Below are 17,409 nucleotides of genomic sequence, written 5' to 3' on the forward strand. Positions count from 1 at the left end.
TTTATTAACGTAAAGTCAACTAATCGCTTTTAAAGCAACAGGTTTACTCACTTTAAAGTAAAGTCAACTAATCGCTTTTAAAGCAACAGGTTTACTCACTTTATTAAAGTAAAGTCAACTAATCGCTTTTAAAGCAACAGGTTTACTCACTTTATTAAAGTAAAGTCAACTAATCGCTTTTAAAGCAACAGGTTTACTCACTTTATTAAAGTAAAGTCAACTAATCGCTTTTAAAGCAACAGGTTTACTCACTTTATTAAAGTAAAGTCAACTAATCGCTTTTAAAGCAACAGGTTTACTCACTTTATTAAAGTAAAGTCAACTAATTGCTTTTTAAAGCAACAGGTTCGCTTATTTTAAGCCAACTAATCATTAATTACAGTGCAGTGATTACTCAGTTTAACTAAGACATTTAAATGGCACAAAATGCAGCAAATGCCTTATTTAAAGAGTGAAAGCTTAAAAATAAAAAGCTGTGCAACTTAATTTTTGTAATTTGTAAGGTTTTAAAGCCACTAAAATGAGTAACATTCTGGTTCATTGGTTTCAAAAATCCAAATTTTATATATTAATTTAAAACAAGCAACTTATTAATGCACATTTAGTGGTTAAACTTACTAAATGATTCCATGCATCCAGCGATTGCTCAATTTATTTAGTGTATCTAAGACATTTAGTTGCACAAAATGCAGCAAATGTTATATTAAAGAGTGACCGCTTCAATACTTAATTTTTGCTATTTAAATGTGAAGTATGATCAATTAAAGACATTACGTCCACTAAAAACAATAACATGCATGTTTATTGGTTTCAAAAATCTAAACTTTATATATTAATTTAAAACAAGCAACTTATTAATGCACATTTAGTGGTCAAACTTACTGATTGATTCCATGCATCCAGCGATTGCTCAATTTATTTAGTGTAACAAAGACATTTAATGGCACAAAATGCAGCAAATGCTATATTTAAAGAGTGACCGCTTCAATAAAATACTGCATTTTTGCCATTTAAATGTGAAGTATGATCAATTGAAGTCCACTAATAATAACATCAATGTTTACTGGTTTCAAAAATCCACATTTTATATATTAATTTAAAACAAGCAATGTATTTATGCTCATTTAGAGATCAAATTTACTAAATGTTCAGTGATTACACATTTTATTCAGTGTATCGAAGATATTTACTGCAGCAATTGTTGTATTTAAAGAGTGACAGCTTCGATATAATACTTTATTTTTGCCATTTAAATGTGAAGTATGATCAATTAAAGACATAAACTACACTAAAACCAATAACATAAATGTTTATTAGTTTAAAAAAAATATCTAAAATGCATATATCAATTAAAAACAATAATCAAATATGAAAATGGATCCATCCAGTGACTACTCATAGAAAAGTGTTGTTGCAGTGACATTATTCAGCATGAGTGATGTTACGCCCAAACCCAGCACCACCCACACACATGTGCTCATCAGACCCACCTACAACCCCTTATAATCACAGAAAAGAAACCTACCAACACCACTAATCTTCTTTCTGCTACACAAACTAGCAAAATAAAGCTCAGATTGACTCATGCATGAAGTGAGACGCTCACAGAAACTCTCAGTACAGCCTCTACACTGTTCGGAAATAACAGAAATAGCAGAACTTTAGCACTATTGTTGCAAAAAAACGTGTTCAGATAGTGAATTGGTGATGGTGTGACGCACCCGTTCTCAGATCTGCAGTTTTCCTGGCCTCCTTCAGACTCAAGGCCACAGCCTGCTTCATGTCCTCGTCAAATTTAGCTGAGGATGAAGACGAATGAGCACTGAAATTTAATCTTACATGTATTCCATGTGCTTACACTGTACAAAAGGCTGGGTTACGCACAATAGGTAGTCCCAACACAAATTAATTAAGTAAACTTAACAAATTTAAGTGGATTGAATATAAAACAATTAAGTTGTCCCAAAAAAATCTCAGGACTTGTGTCGTTTCAGCTCATTTTACTCAAGTAGTTTAAACACTGTAAATAATGCTGGGTTCCACACAATTCATTCAGGTAGTCCCAATATAAATCCAATAAGTTAATGCAACTTAAATTTATGCGGGCTGAATATAAAAAGAAATAATTTGTCCCAAAAAAATCTCAATAATTGTGTCATTTCAGCTCAATTTACTCTAGTTTTAACACTGTAAAAAATACTGTATTCCACACAATTCATTCAGGTAGTCCGAACACAAATCTAACAAGTTAACGTAACTCAAATTTAAGTGGACTGAACATAAAACAATTAAGTTGTCCCAAAAAAATAATGATATCGCAAGATTTGTGTTGTTTCAGCTCATTTTACCCAAGTAGTTTAGACAAGCTGCAAAATAATTTTGAGTGTAGTTGATTTGCTAATGCTGATATAAACTTAATGTTACAATTTTTCAATTTAAATAAAAAATTTTTTTCGAAATGTTTCTTAATCAGCTTATCAGTATATCAGAATTTAATTCAGACTAATTGTACATCGCTTTTCACAATAATTACTGTTTTAAAAGGTGCACAATCTTGCATTCTACATGCTGGGCAAAAATTAATCGCGGTTAATCGCATCCAAAAAGAAAAGTTTGTTTTGACAACTGAAGTGTGTGTACTGTGCATATTTATTATGTATATATATATATATATATATATATATATATATATATATATACAGTTAAAGTCAGAATTATTAGCCCCCCTGTATTATTATTACCCCTGTTTATTTTTTTCCCCAATTTCTGTTTAATGGAGGGAAGATTGTTTTTGCACATTTCTAATCATAATAGTTTTAAAAACTTATTTCTAATAAAAGATTTATTTTATCTTTCCCATGATGACAGTAAATAATATTTTACTTGATATTTTTCAGGACACTTTTATACAGCTTAAATTGACATTTAAAGGCTTAACTAGATTAATAGGTGAACTAGGCAGGTTAGGGTAATTAGGCAAGTTATTGCATAATGATGGTTTGTTCTCTAGACTATTGAAAAAAAAAATTAGCTTAAAGGGGCTAATAATTTTGTCCCAAAATGGTTTTTAAAAAATTAAAAACTGCTTTTATTCTAGCAAAAAAAAATAAAAAATAAAACTTTCTCCAGAAGAAAAAATATTATCAGACATACTGTGAAAATTTCCTTGCTCTGTTAAAAACCATTTGGGAAATATTTTAAAAAAGAAGAAAAAATTGAAAGGGGGCTAATAATTCTGACTTCAACTGTATATATAATACACGCATGCATGCATATATTTGAGAAAATGTTTATTTATATAGATTTATAGATATAAAACATGTTTATGGTAGAAATTGGGTGGCGCAGTAGGTAGTGCTATCGCCTTACAGCAAGAAGGTCGCTGATTTGAGCCTTGGCTGGGTCAGTTGGCATTTCTGTGTGGAGTTTGCATGTTCTCCCCGCGTTCGCATGGGTTTCCTCCGGGTGCTCCGGTTTCCCCCACAGTCCAAACACATGCGGTACAGGTGAATTGGGTGGGCTAAATTGTCTGTAGTGTATGTTTGTGAATGAGAGTGTATGGATGTTTTCCAGAGATGGGTTGCGGCTGAAACATATGCTGAATAAGTTGGCGGTTCATTCCGCTGTGGCAACACCAGATTAATAAAGGGACCAAGTCGAAAAGAAAATGAATGAATGAATAAATGGTAGAAATTGTAGACACATTTAAATATCTATGCAACAAAACTGCTTTGTATATTTCAGATTCTTCACTGTTTTCCGTATTTTATGATTCATCTTTTTTTTTTTTCCTGTTCATTTCTGCTTTAGAGTTCCATTATGGAACCTTGATCTTTCCTCCAACAACTTTTAACCCTAAAAAGTGTAAAAAGTAACTTTTGTTTTCTTTTTTTAATATATATATATATATATATATATATTTATTTATTTATTATTATTATTTTTTTTTCAGTGTAAACAAGTGAGGAAAGTGAAAACCTACCGTCATCTCCTTCACCATCGTCTTGTGAAACGGTGGTCTCTTTTTTAACATCGAGAACACCTGAGGCAATGGCATTATTTACATCTTCAGCCTCTTCAACTGTAAAAAAACAAAACAAAAAAAAAAGATTAATATTATCACTCACAGGCCAAGTACAGTCATCAAAGATGGCACAAATCTAAACATTACAATTTGTATTTGTTAAGAGTTTCTTCAGATTAGTAGTCCACACCTTGTTGGAATTTAGTGCCGTTTTCGATTACATACAAAATACATGTTTTGTATCATCTGTGGAATTTTGCGCGCACAGATACTTTGTGGGCCTAGTCATGACTGACGATTAAACATCATTAAACAGAAGCTTGATCTCCATCCAGACACTAAAAGCTCACCGTTACTCTGAGGGAAGATCTCCTCTGCGTTGATCACACTAGAGGCTCGTTTCTCCTCTGCGTTCATCACACTAGAGGCTCGTTTCTCCTCTGCGTTCATCACACTGGAGGCTCGTTTCTCCTCTGCGTTCATCACACTGGAAACTCGTTTCTCCTCTGCGTTGATCACACCGGAGGCTCGTTTCTCCTCTGCGTTGATCACACCGGAGGCTCGTTTCTCCTCTGCATCGTTCACACCGGAGGCTCGTTTCTCCTCTGCATCGGGTCGGGAATAAGTGCACGGTTCTGCCTGGCAGTGATGTATATGATGGTGTGCATGAAAACTGGGAACATCTTTGTGACTCTGAGAGCAGATCATGCACACGACATCAAAACTCTTCCCATTTCCTTTGTGTTTCAACAAGATGTGCGTCTTCATCTCAGCGTAGCTCTGAGCGCTTTTAGCGCAATTGCGACATCGGTATCTGCATTTGTTTTCAGCAGCCAACTGCTTCATGCAGTTTGTATAAACAGGCTTCCGTTCCTCTCTGGATTTCTTTGATCCCATGCAAAGACATGTTTGGGAATCGCTCGTGTTACTATTATTAACAATGACTTCCGGTGCATTTTGCGAATGATTTGTCGATGTTTCCAAACGGTAGTAATCTTGGCTGTGCAGATTGTCGTAGTGCACCTGGAACTCGTTTTCGGTATCGAACAGCATGCTATCGCAAAGCCCACAAAAGTAGCGCAACGCTACATCACCGTTATGCTCGTTAGCGCAATGTCGTCGTAGAGTCGAGTCCTTGAAGAACTTCTGCGGACAGTGACCGCATGCAAACCTCTGGAAACTATGGCTGCTCAAATCTCCGCAATGCTTTCGTACCAACTTCTCCGAATCAAACAAATCCTCGCACATTCGACAAAGCCACGACTCTGTCTTTTTTGGGGAGACGCTTCTGATTGGTTCACATTCTTTGCTGGTTGATGGTTTTGCCGATATTTGATCAATTACGCTGCCGCTATCTTCTCGTTCTTCATAGTAGTTGTGTCCTTGATGGCTAGCGCTAACGTGCGCCATTATATCCTCCATCCTGGGCATTTCCACTTTGCACTTCCTACAGTAAAACAGGAAGTTGGATAGATGCGCGCCACCATGGAAACGACTCATATGCAAGCGCGCGATGGAGGATTCGCCGGTTAGTTTCCCGCACACTGCACATTTGTGAAAGATCTGATTGGCGGCTTGCTGGTGTCTCTTTGCGTGGTTTTCTTCAACGAAGCGAAGGCCGCACTCGCAAAACCAAGCCACATTCGAATGCTTTCTTTCTCGTTTGACTTGCGAATCCGAGTCTTCAGCTCTCTTTCGTTTGGCTGAATGGTCTTCGTTTGACGCTCTCTTCTGATTGGTTCTGGTTTCGCAGTGGTTGCTGTAGTGCAAAAGTGCGCGCTCTAGGAGTGTGATGTTCTCCACGTCGTGTTTCATTCGCTCTTTGTGCTCCTGCATTTGATCCAAACTCAGAAACACTTCAGGACAGGAAATGCAGTGACCGACGACCGCCATCTTTTTCATCATGTCTGCAACGGTTTGATCTGCGGTAGCGATAGCGCAGCCGTCTCTGCAGTGCACGCTGGGAAACACAAGAGCTTGTTAGCACACAATAAAACTGGATGTCAATTTTGCATGTTAATTGTAGCGCCAATTTTATTAATTTCAATTAATTTCAGCATGCAATAAAAATATAAAAGGTAATTAGGCTTATGATGGAATCAAATTTTCTTGTTGCAGCTTTAATAATCAGTAATATCACGATATTGACTTTGATTTGATTTATTTATTTATATTCGAACAAAAATATAATACATAAAATATCATTAACAAAAAATACATTTCAACATGGTGGAAATGGAGCGGGATAAAGCACAAGCTTATTATTTTCCCACCACATTACCACATACATCATTTATCTATTACTTAAACTTATTTCTTCTTTTACTTATCTCTTCTTTTTACATGAGACATATTTGATCCTTTTGGCATCTTTGACATGTTATATGTTTGATTCCATTTCTATCTTTACATTTTATAACATATAGACCCAAAGAAAACACAAACACATAGTACTGCAAATAGCCATTAATTAAAATTTCATCATGCCTTTCTCATTTGATCCTTTTTCCAATCACCTTCATCATTATATTCCTTTAATAATATACATTTATGCAACTTTTAAAATTGATAATTATCCTGACAGTGTTTGACAGTCGGATCTAGACTGTTCCATAATTTCACATCACAGACAGACATACACAAACTCTTTAAAGTTGTCCTGGTTTTCAACCTCCTAAAATTTTGTTCTTCTCTCAGATTATATCCCCCTTTTGTATGCATTTTGGCAGTAATTTATTCCTAGCTTTAAACATAAATTGTGCTGTTTTAAATTTAACCAAATCATTGAACTTAATTATCTTTAATAAAAAAAAAAATAAAGGATTTGTATGCTCCAAACACCCCACATGTTCCATCAGTCTAATTACTTTTAGTTTTTTTTTTTTTTACTTTTACTTTAGCTGCAAAATACAACTGCATTTGAGTAGTTATTAGCCGCTTTCACACAGTGATACCGGTAAATTTCTGGAAAATTTCCGGAACGACTTTACCGGTATATTCAAAAAAGCGCTGTTCACACAGGCGAGGATGTTACGGAAATTTTCCGGAAAACAGCATTCTCACATCCATTCCAAAATACCGGCAAATTCTGACATCATTCACCACAAATGAGCTTTAAACGGCTGCGCTTGTGTTTGTAAACATTTGACTAAATTACAAACTCTGTGGATGATCAATATTGTGAACAACTTCCGCAGGATCACTTTCGCATGTCGATGTTCATAATATGTGCGTGTGCAGGCGCTCACAGGCTGTTTCACAGGCACACGCAAAGCTTGAAGGTAAACAAACAGCGGCTTATCATAAGCATCTTATCGATGATTATTTACACAGTTGGCATTAAGAAGAACATATAAACGTGATCTGACTAACTTCTAGCAGCTAAATGTGTCTGGAAAAATATTCAAAGGCTTTTATCCTCACAAACCGCGCGGACGTAAATGCGTCTGACTGTTGTGATTGGCTAAAGCAGACGTCTCACGTGAGCATGTTCTAGATGTGCACGCGCTTATTACGGCAATCTTCCTTCTGCATTCACACAGCGCAGCATTCCAGCAAATTACCGGTAATGTTACAACTTCTCTTTCCGGAAAATAGCCAGAACGAATTTACCGGTATTTTCAAAAAGGACCTGTTCACACATACAACTGCCGGCAATTTTCCGGAAAGGTCTGTATGTGTGAAAGGGGCTATTAACTGCATTTAATAAAAGGATTTTAACAAACTATTAGGCATTAACTAAGAAATTAACATGAGCTAAGATTAATAAAAGCTATTGTAATTTTCATCATGAGTTTAGTTGAATTAACTGATGTTCGTTCATTCATTCATTTTCCTTCAGATTAGTCCCTTTATTCATCAGGGGTCGCCACAGCGGAATGAACCACCAACTATTAAAGCATGTATTTTACACAGAAGATGCCCCACCCATACACACTCATTCACACACTCACTCACACACTACAGCCAGTTTAGTTAATCAGTTCCCCTATAGCGCATGTGTTTGGACTGTGGGGGAAACCGGAGCACCCGGAGGAAACCCACACCAACACGGGGAGAACATGCAAACTCCACACAGAAACACCAACTGACCCAGTCGCGACTCGAACTAGCGACTTTCTTGCTGTGAGGCTACAGTGTTGGCCACTGAGACGCTATGTCGCCCTTAACTGATGTTAATATTGAATATTCCTTAAAAAAGTTGAAATAATAATAATAACTTCATTCATTGCATTTTAAGCGCTCATGATATCCATATTGCTTTTATTATGCCACAGTCCAGCGCTTCCGGGTTTTTACATAGAGAAGAAGCAGCATTGTTTAATCATACTAAACACATTCTAGACTTCTGTTATTACGCTGCTCAGTGCAGTCGAATAAAACACACACCATATTAAAGCCTCACTGCTGTTAGGGTTAGTGGATTTTGGATATATATTTTAAAAAGTATCATGCATCATGTAAATTTAAGCCATGGAACCCAGTGTAAGCGTACTTGAAGTGTGCGGTGGCCTCCATGTGCGAGTTGAGCCGCTGAGAGCAGACTGTGCATCGCACGCTGAAGCCGATGTCTTTACAGAGAGCGATTAGACGCTGTTTAGCGAAGCGCGGCACAGGAACAGGCACTGCTGATGCTTTCTCTTCTGAAAGACAAAACACCAAACAACAGATTCAAGAACGTGTTCAAAGTAAATAATAATAATAATAATAATTCCTTACATTTATATTGTGCTTTTCTGGACACTCAAAGCAATATTGACAGACACGTAATTTGACATTTTAGAACGAAAGAAAGAAAGATAACTAGTGTCTTATTACCTCTCTATAGGGTATATGTCAAGCTAGTGTTGTTCCCATACTGATAAACTTCCGGTGAGCTGTTATTGTGAGTTTTTTTCCATTTTATACGGTTCCTTTAACAGCATTGATGTTGTAATGTAGTTAAAATACATTCAGTTAAACAGACTTTGGCATTCATTTAGTTGCTCAAGCATAAAACGAGACAAAAAGCCGTTTACTCGCACGCGCTCGTTAGAATCAGCAAACTAGCGCAGAAGCTCCATTGAATATACTGGGCTAAAATAAATGCTCATATTATAAAGACATGACGGTGGAAATGTCATTTAATGCAGTGCTTCTTGCACAATCTGAGACCCACTTTACATCAGATATCACTCAGCCAGTGGAGATTGCTGATTTTTAAAGAATATAGACCTTAAACGCGCCAATTTTGCAATGGCATACAGTTTAATAGCAGGTAAATAGCAAATTAAAAGTCCTATTAGCATGCTCCGGCATATACCCCATTATTAAGATATTTGCTGTTTATTAGTACTTGTAAAGCACATATTCTTCATGATCTTATTCTACATCCCTAATCACACCCAATACCTAAACCCAACTTTTACTATAATAACTATTAATAAGCAGCAGATTAGGAGATAACTGAGCTAAAAACCTTAGTTATTGGTTTGTTAATAGAGAGAATTATTCATTAAGATAAAGTGTGACCCAAAATTGTCCAGTCCAAATTAAACCACTAGCTGTAGCTGTAACCAGTGGTATTATAATCTATAATCTGTATTATTTTCTATTGTTTTCTATTATAAAAAAAAACAAGAAACCAATCCAATTTAAACCATTGATAAAAGAAATGACTAATAGTTTCTCGATGCTGGAATAAAACTCATTTTATATATAATATAATATTTTAATAAAAATGTATTTCAGCTTTAATGAGTTGTTGTTATTATATTTTTATTAATAGTATGAATTGGTTTCAATTTTGTTTGTTTTTTTCATTGAAAAATGAAAAAGACACAACAGAAGACAAAAGAAAATGAAACAAACTACAGAACCAAAGGACAAACATGCAATGTGTTGTGCTGCACTAAATTCAAATGAATTCTGCACTGATTTTAATTAAATGCTGCATTAAATTAAATTTAAATATAAATACACCTGTGGATAGCAGTAGTACTGGACATAAGCAGACAGCATACAAACTTCATTAGTCATGTAAAAAGGACCCAAAATGTTCTTTATAGATTACTCATGTTTTAAGACAGGGGTGTCCACACTTGTTCCTGGAGGGCCGGTGTCCTGGAGAGTTCAGCTCCAGCCCTAATCAAACAAACCTGAACAAGCTAATCAAGCTCTTACTAGATATACCAGAAACTTCCAGACAGGTGTGTTGAAGCAAGTTGGAGCTAAAGTCAGCAGCACACGGGCCCTCCAGGACCGACTTTGGACACCACCGTTTAAAGATATCCGCCTAAATCCCTGGTTTTGATTTCTTACTTTGTTTGCATCCAAAATGTAGTTAAAACCTTAGTATACATGTTTTTTCCCGCCGATCTTACTTTACATTTTACCTTAAATTGAATAGAAATCAGAGTTATTTCCTTCACAAATAGCTGGAGTAAAATAAACCTTGCCAATCTTAATAAAAAAGGTCGCACACACCGGTAAGAGAAATGACTTGACGGTTGTGTTTTCTTGCGTTCATGTGTTTACAGCACTCGTCTTTGCTGTTGAAGAGGAAGTAGCAGGAGGGACAGGCGAAGCCCACGATCATCTGATACATCTGAGAGCGACGGTGACCATCCGATGACAGCTGCAGACAGAAGCAGACACACTTCTTTAACATGGTGAGACAGTCAAGCACTAGCTTTAAACGGCACCTATTATGCAAAAAGCACTTTTATAAGGAGTGTGTGTGTGTGTGAATGAGTGTATATGGGTGTTTCCCAGTACTAGGTTGTGGCTGGAAGGGCGTCCGCTGTGTAAAACAAATGCTGGAATAGTTGGCGGTTCATTCCGCTGTGGTGACCGCTAATAAATAAGGGACGAAGCCAAAGGAAAATTAATGAATGAAGGAAAACCTTGGACTGCATGTGTTGTTTCCATGTCTCCTGGGAGCAGAAGTGTTCTCCACAGGCCAAACAGGCATAGATGGATGGTGCGGTGCCTTTCAGGGTGATGGTGGGGTCACAGGGTGAATGATCAAACCTGAAATTACACAGGGTACACACAGAACACTTTGATTGACATTCTCTCTTCGCACGTGTCATCAGAGGGGTTAAGCCCCGCCCAATAGCGACCATCTCTCCCTCATTAGCATAGGACGTTAGTCTTGTTTAGAATCTGTCACTATGCTGGCACACATGCATTTATAGCTCCGCCCTCTTCTGAAAAGAGCACAATCTCATTTGAATTTAAAGCGACAGTCACCAAAACACCACACGATTAGCATTAAAGCCTAAAAGGGGCAGTTTCAGAGGTATAAAACATTATCTGTGTGGTATTTTCAGCTAAACTTCACACACTTCAGAGACGCATTTTATTATTTTATCCTTGAAAAAGGGGCATAATATGTCCCCTTTAATGATTTTTGCTGAGAGATTGGATTATTCAAAAAAGATGCAGCTCATTTCCCTTCATGTACTTAATAAACTATCAGTGTCTGCCTTTCTATATTCCTATATTATTGTTGATAGCTTTACATTAATCCAATATCCATAAAAATCAGTGAACAATACATCGGTGCACCCCCTTTTTATTAAGGGTCTCTAAATTTATATATATATATATATATATATATATATATATATATATATATATATATATATATATATATATATATATATATATATATATATATATAAAAATTTTTTAATTTAATTTTATGTATACAGTTGTACATTTTAAATGTACAATTACATAAATGAAATTGCACATGTACACATTCAGAGCAAAAAAACCCCACACCTTTTGAGATGTCCCTGAAGCAGAGGAATATTGTCGTAGACTCGTCCGCAGTTGATGACCGGACAGCTCTGAGGAGAAAATCTCACCGCAGGAGGAGCCGATCTGCGCTTCCACAGAGAGCCTGAATAAATGGAGCCCGGCTGCAGTCCTGAGCGGCACAGAAGAAATGAACATTTATATACAGTTGAAATCATAAATATTCGCCCTCTTGTCAATTTTCTTTTTCAGATAATTCCCGAATGATTTTTAACAGATTCAGAAATTTTTCACAGTATTACTAACATTTTTTTTCTGCTGGGGAAAGTCTTATTCGTTTCATTTCGGCTTGAAAAGGAGTTTTTAATTTTTTATAAACCCATTTTAAGGTCAATATTATTAGCCCCCTTAACCAATATTTATTTTGGATTGCACTGTTATGCAATGACTTGCCTAATTACCCTAACTTTACCCTAATTACCCTGGTTAAGCCTTTAAATGTCACTTTAAGCTGAATACTAGTGTCTTGAAGAATATCTAGTCTAATATTATGTGCTGTCATCATGACAAAGAGAAAAGAAATCAGCTATTAGAAATGAGTTATTAAAACTATTATGATTAGAAATGTGTTGAGAAAAGTCTCTCTGTGAAACAGAAATTGGGGGGGAAATATACAGGAGAGCTAATAATTCTGACTTCAAGTGTATATGACAATGTAAACATCCTCTAAAAATCTTCTTGAGGAAAAGCAAACACCTATATCTTGGGTGGGCTGAGGGAGAATAAATGAACAGGGTTTCTGGTTTGGGTGAACTATCCCTTGACAGAAGAACACTACTTACCTGGCATTTTTAGCCAAATATCCACACATCGTTTGGCATCGCCGCTTGCACTATTATCATGGCTGACCGACAGCTCGCGGCGTCCTTGTGCCTGCAGCGAAATCATCTTCTCCTACAAAACAAATACAAAATACTGCAGTAGGAGTGCTGGGTGATATAGACAAAAAAATGCACTTTCAAATCAGTTGACATTGATTATTACTACAATATTAATATTAAATCTGTATTTCTTTCAAGCTTTAAGGCAGATCTGGCTTCTGGGTACATCATTTATTTTAACAGGTAAGCATTTAGAGAAAATAGAGACTCTAGAAACATACGTCAGCACTTAACCTCAAATTAATTTGATTTATTTATGCTTTAATACCATATCTGCTTTGCCATGTCATGTTCAGGGCAAAACCTATACTAAATATACAATATATAACATGCAATCATATTCCTTTCTTAATAAACATAAAATACATACAAAAAAAAACAACAACACTGAAAAGAGTCATGTACAATCTTTTAACTCAACCTCAAATAAATGGTCCGTGCAAGAATATGGCTTCTCTAAGTGTATAGAGGAGTCAAACCTTGAAGGCTTTCCTCTTTTCGGCCCTCTCCTGTTTCTCCACCGCGACCTGCTGAGCCAGTCTGTCCAGTGTGGAGACGGCATGAGCTCTCTGGCGGTCCACCTGCTGCTCGATCTGAACACCACACACAGCAAACCATCATCAGTCACCAATAAAGACACAACAGTTCAACAGCATTGGACTCAGTCATATACTTAACCCTGTTTGTGTGTTGTTGGGTCGTTTTTATTCACCCTGTGCTGATTTTTGCAGTTAAAAACTAGCCTAGAGCACTGTTTACCGTATAAAAAACCTAGCCTAGGGCTCCCTCTGATGTAAAACATTAGCCTACAGCACCATTTTTTGTTTAAAAAATAGTCTAGAGTGTCCTCTGGTGTTAGAAATTAGCCTAGAGCTTCGCCTGAGGTTAAAAACTAGCCTAGAACACAGTCTGCTGTTTAAAAACTTGCACAGAGTGCAGTCTGCTGTCCAAAACTAGCCTAGAGCGCCGTCTGCTGTTACAAACTAGCCTAGAGCACCATTTGCTGTTAAAAACTAGTCTAGAGCGCCGTCTGCTCTTAAAAAGTAGCCTAGAGTGCTATCTGCTTTTAAAAAAATATCCTAGAGCACCATCTGCTGTTAAAAACTAGTCTAGAGCGCCGCCTGCTGTTAAAAACTATCCTAGAGCACCATCTACTGGTAAAAACCAGTCTAGAGCGCCATCTACTCAATAAAACTAGCCTAGAGCACCATCTGCTTTTAAAAACTATCCTAGAGCGCCATCTACTGTTAAAAACCAGCCTAGAGCACCATCTACTGTAAAAAACTAGCCCAGAGAGCCGTCTGCTGTTAAAAACTAGCCTTAAGTGCCATCTACTATTAAAAACTAGCCTAGAGCGCCATCTACTTTTAAAAACTAGCCTAGAGCACCATCTGCTGTTAAAAAAACGATCCTAGAGTGCCATCTACTGTAAAAAACTAGCCTAGAGCGCCATCTACTGTTAAAAACTAGCCTAGAGCGCCATCTGCTGTTAAAAAAACTATCCTAGAGTGTTATCTACTGTTAAAAACTAGCCTAGAGCGCCATCTGCTGTTAAAAAAAACTATCCTAGAGTGTTATCTACTGTTAAAAACTAGCCTAGAGTGCCATCTACTGTTAAAAACTAGCCGAGCGCCTTCTGCTGTTAAAAACTAAACTAGAGCACAATCTACTTTTAAAAACTAGCCTAGAGCACCATCTTCTGTTAAACACTTGCCTAGAGCGCCATCTGCTGTTAAAAACTATCCTAGAGCGCCATCTACTGATAAAAACTATCCTAGAGCGCCGTCTACTGTTAAAAACTAGCCTAGAGCTCTATCTGGTGTAAAAACTATCCTAGAGCGCCATCTACTGTTAAAACTAGCCTAGAGCTCTATCTGCTGTTAAAAACTATCCTAGAGCGCCGTCTACTGTTAAAAACTAGCCTAGAGCTCTATCTGCTGTTAAAAACTATCCTAGAGCGCCGTCTACTGTTAAAAACTAGCCTAGAGCTCTATCTGCTGTTAAAAACTATCCTAGAGCGCCGTCTACTGTTAAAAACTAGCCTAGAGCTCTATCTGCTATTAAAAACTATCCTAGAGCGCCGTCTACTGTTAAAAACTAGCCTAGAGCTCTATCTGGTGTAAAAACTATCCTAGAGTGCCATCTACTGTTAAAAACTAGCCTAGAGCTCCATCTGCTGGTAAAAAGTATCCTAGAGCGCCACCTACTGTTAAAAACTAGCCTAGAGCGCCATCTGCTGTTTAAAACTAGCCTAAAGCACTTTTCTGTTTACAAAACTAGCCTAGAGCGCCATCTGCTGTTAAAATTTCATAATCGATTTAAGTGAAAACAGCAATGTATTTGTCAGAAGAAAAAAAAAACATCTTTTGTTTTAAACAGTACAAATACTACAGGTCTGAAGCCGCCTGACAGTGAGCTGAACTTGACTTTATTTAACTTATATAATTAGTAGAAACTTTACCGTGTTTGCAGCAGGTAAATCGTCTTCATCATCTCCGTCACTCAGCAGGTCAATGCATTCCAGCACTGGTCTGAGAGGAGCCTCCTAAACAACACCATTTAAGCTGAATTCAACAGTGCTGTTTAAAGACACAGTGTGTCATTCTGGCCACTAGAGGGCGTGTATTCACAACTAACAACAGCGTAATTTGATGACTCTGTGACTCAGTGTGGAATCATGGGAGTTGTGGTCTTCATCATCCTACAGGGCTTTTGCAGAAATCTTGTTGATGATGAAGAGTAAAGGATATTGCACACAGAAAGTCCAACATTTTATCAGCTATTTTCGCATGCTAAAAAATAAATTCGTAAACATTGTGTCAATTAGATAGACACACTTCCGAAACGTTCGTCCATCATAAAACAATTCGAATCAGGTTAAATCTTTTCAATTTTTCACATCTGAAAAGGCATTTTGAGAGATGTTTTGACATTTCAGGGCCGAAAAGTGCCAGTCTCTGTTTAGGATCAATTGGTTCAGAAATTGGTGGTCTTCTTTTTAATATGTGGTTCCACTGTCGCTAGCAAAGTATCAAACTGAGCCACACAGATTAATTGTTCCACTAAAAAAAATAGCAATTTGTGCTGGCAAAATAAACATTGCAAATTTTAATTTCACACAGATTTTAAAGCGTTTTTGGTGATTGGAAATGGAGTGTATGTGACGTCCTTAGCATGAATACACACACACACACACACACACACACACACACACGCGCGCGCGCATGTTCCATCTTACACTGAGGAAAAGTTTAATTTATATTTGCAAATTTGTTGTGTGAACAAGTTTTGAACTTGTGAAACGCTTCCTATATTGTTTACAATATTACCTACTTTGAAAATTGGATTTAAAATCGCATGCAGGTATGACCTAAAAACAACATTAGCACTATTAATTGACTATGATTAATGTTGTACTTTGATATTCATTGGCTGCTAATATAATTTCCCTATTTACAATTTGCAAAGAATACTTTTGTGAAATTATAATAAGCAGAAAGCCTGAATGTGCAAATATGAAACCAACTTTGCCTCTAGATTTATTCAGATCCCCAGTGTACAGACCTACATCCAAACCTCTGTCCTAGAAATGATGAAAAGACACTTACAGACACGAACTGCACATCATCTTCCGGATCCTCAAACATCACCGCTGCGATTCTGGAGCATCACATCCATCACTGTCAACACACACACACACACAGTGTGAGAGATAGATAGATAGATAGATAGATAGATAGATAGATAGATAGATAGATAGATAGATAGATAGATAGATAGATAGATAGATAGATAGACAGAGAGATAGACAGACATAGACAGACAGACAGACAGACAGATACACACACATATATATATATATATATATATATATATATATATATATATATATATATATATATATATATATATAACGTTACACATACATACAATATGCTTGATCAGCAGAAAATAAATCATTTATTATCTACACATACACATTTATCACTTTAACTATCGGTTAAATATTCATTTAATGAGGATTTGCGCCGCATTTGACAGGAAATCGACAGAGATTATCAATCGTGCAAACATGTAAACAAGTCGTCAACAATGAGAGGACGCCAAACTACCGTCTTGAAGGAAATTCTGCAACTATATTACTTACAAACGATTCACTGTCAAGACAAAATTGTAATTTCTGAAAGCCGATTCGAGGCAAAGTTAGCAAAACATTACCAAATCCAAGCACACATCTGAAGCGGACACCAGAAGCCAAAGCAGGAAGAGGAGGCTCGTCAAAATAAGAGTCTTTCTAACGGTCGGCCGCTTTTTTGTTTTTGATCATCATTTTTATTTAAACAATTATTCAAACTATTGTGTATTTTATTTGTTGTATTTTTTATTCAAATTGACAACCATAAACTAACTGAAGACTCTAAGTAAATTGATGTTTCTCTTGCTCTGTCTGTCAAAATGCATTTATATAAGGTTATAAACCCCATTAAAAAAAAAATAAAAAACATTGTGTTTCACAGTAATATGGCATGCCTGGTCAATTGCAGCGTGTATGTTCATTAACCAAAATTTATATTTGTATAATTGTCTGTAAATACAATTGTTATCTTTTTAATTGTATGCATCATGAAGATATTTTGTCAATTTGCTATTTGCTAAAATTTGCTAAAATAAATGAAATCTCAGTTTTTGATTTTTGAA

At 36.5% G+C, this 17,409-nt stretch overlaps 2 protein-coding genes across 33 annotated transcripts in view; one reads left to right on the forward strand and one right to left on the reverse strand.

Annotated features, from left to right (window-relative positions):
- znf451 (zinc finger protein 451) overlaps nt 1-16,967 on the reverse strand; it is a 17,501-nt gene extending 534 nt beyond the window's left edge. The window contains exons 1-13 of one of the 32 annotated variants that reach the window (XR_015505606.1): nt 16,930-16,967; nt 16,320-16,391; nt 15,173-15,256; nt 13,191-13,304; nt 12,613-12,724; nt 11,795-11,942; nt 10,909-11,035; nt 10,490-10,640; nt 8,520-8,667; nt 4,478-5,984; nt 3,983-4,081; nt 1,722-1,799; nt 1,526-1,626 (exon numbers count right to left, since the gene is read on the reverse strand). Coding sequence is in view for 4 of the 32 variants with exons in the window: in XM_087278838.1 (XP_087134964.1) it covers nt 1,722-1,799; nt 3,983-4,081; nt 4,375-5,984; nt 8,520-8,667; nt 10,490-10,640; nt 10,909-11,035; nt 11,795-11,942; nt 12,613-12,724; nt 13,191-13,304; nt 15,173-15,256; nt 16,320-16,358 (2,710 nt within the window). In the remaining 28 variants the exon portion in view is untranslated. Of the gene's footprint in view, nt 1-1,525; nt 1,632-1,721; nt 1,800-3,982; nt 4,082-4,374; nt 5,985-8,519; nt 8,668-10,489; nt 10,641-10,908; nt 11,036-11,794; nt 11,943-12,612; nt 12,725-13,190; nt 13,305-15,172; nt 15,257-16,319; nt 16,392-16,858 lie in introns of all 32 variants that reach the window. The other 31 variants (XR_015505601.1, XR_015505594.1, XR_015505591.1 and 28 more) reach the window with 31 other exon arrangements.
- tnfaip3 (tumor necrosis factor, alpha-induced protein 3) overlaps nt 1-17,409 on the forward strand; it is a 254,770-nt gene that overhangs the window by 229,411 nt on the left and 7,950 nt on the right. The window lies entirely within an intron of this gene.

The sequence above is a fragment of the Danio rerio genome, chromosome 13 (assembly GCF_052040795.2).
Source record: "Danio rerio strain M-AB ecotype USA chromosome 13, GRCz13ab, whole genome shotgun sequence".
Lineage (NCBI taxonomy): Eukaryota > Metazoa > Chordata > Actinopteri > Cypriniformes > Danionidae > Danio > Danio rerio.